General features: G+C 52.7%; 1 protein-coding gene across 1 annotated transcript in view; it reads right to left on the bottom strand.

The window, feature by feature from the left end:
• Positions 1–757, bottom strand: part of LOC107108150 (intestinal-type alkaline phosphatase-like) — a gene marked incomplete at its 5' end in the record, with an annotated part of 3,985 nt that extends 3,228 nt beyond the window's left edge. Inside the window, one exon of the mRNA XM_015408555.1 lies at positions 569–757. Within this exon, the coding sequence (XP_015264041.1) occupies positions 569–757 (189 nt within the window). The remainder of the gene's footprint in view (positions 1–568) is intronic.
• Between the last annotated feature and the right edge of the window lie 175 nt (positions 758–932).

The raw sequence follows: 932 nt of genomic DNA, 5'->3' as shown, positions 1-932 counted from the left end.
CTTGCTCTGACTGAGGGCTGCTGGGAGCAGGGGGTGGGGTTTGTTGCATGTACCTGCCCCCTGGGCTCTTTACTGCCGGAGCTCTGCTCCTGTACGCTCCTGCAGGAAATGACCCCTGATAATAAGAATATCTGGATTTTGTGCACAGTGTTGGTGCACAGTTCTTTTTGTTCACTGATTTTATTAAAAACAAGCCTATCTCGCCACCTAGTGGTGCATAACGCTAAAAGAGCTAGAATTTCTGGCTGCCAGACAATCTTAGGATCTCCTGGCTATACTACACACACTCTGCCATACCACAATTATTATTAATTATTACCACACTGGCTGTCTGACCAGCAGTGGCTTTCAGGTGGAGGTCTTTCACATCCCCTGATCTCTTTTAGTAGAGATGCCGGGGATTGAACCTGGGGCCTTCTGTTTGCCAAGCAGATGCTTTGCCGCTGAGCCACGGCCCCACTATTGTTCTCTTGAGCCCTAAAGGCATTTGTGAATCCCCACTGTAGTCCCAGGGCTCCTTCCCATTTGCAGTTGAGACCCACATCACCAGTCAACTCCAGCCGCATACCGAAGATGGAGGTGCCCCTCAGGGTGTAGCCCCCAAAGCTGAACACATGGGAATGGTCAGCGGTCACCACGGTGAGGGTGTCCTCTTCACTGGTCAGCTCCCCGGCCCGCTGGATGGCCTGATCAAACGCCACCGCTTCGGTGAGAGCCCGCTTCGCGATGCCGTCGTGGTGGGCGAGGTCGATTTTGCCTCGTGCAGAGAAATGGCAAGAAAGTTAATGTTTGGCGAGCACAACAAGATCTGTGAAACTCACGGCCCGTCGATTCGGACCCAACAAAAGTCAGGACTCCCCACCCTCCAGTGTGTTATGAGCTTGTGGAACTCACTGCTTCATGATGGCTTACAGTCTCCTTTCCCTTCCCCT

The sequence above is a fragment of the Gekko japonicus genome, unplaced genomic scaffold, assembly GCF_001447785.1.
Source record: "Gekko japonicus isolate JY-2015 unplaced genomic scaffold, Gekko_japonicus_V1.1 scaffold9786, whole genome shotgun sequence".
NCBI classification, from domain to species: domain Eukaryota; kingdom Metazoa; phylum Chordata; class Lepidosauria; order Squamata; family Gekkonidae; genus Gekko; species Gekko japonicus.
The sequence above is the reverse complement of the archived record's forward strand: the minus strand, read 5'-3'. Positions and strand labels throughout refer to the sequence as shown.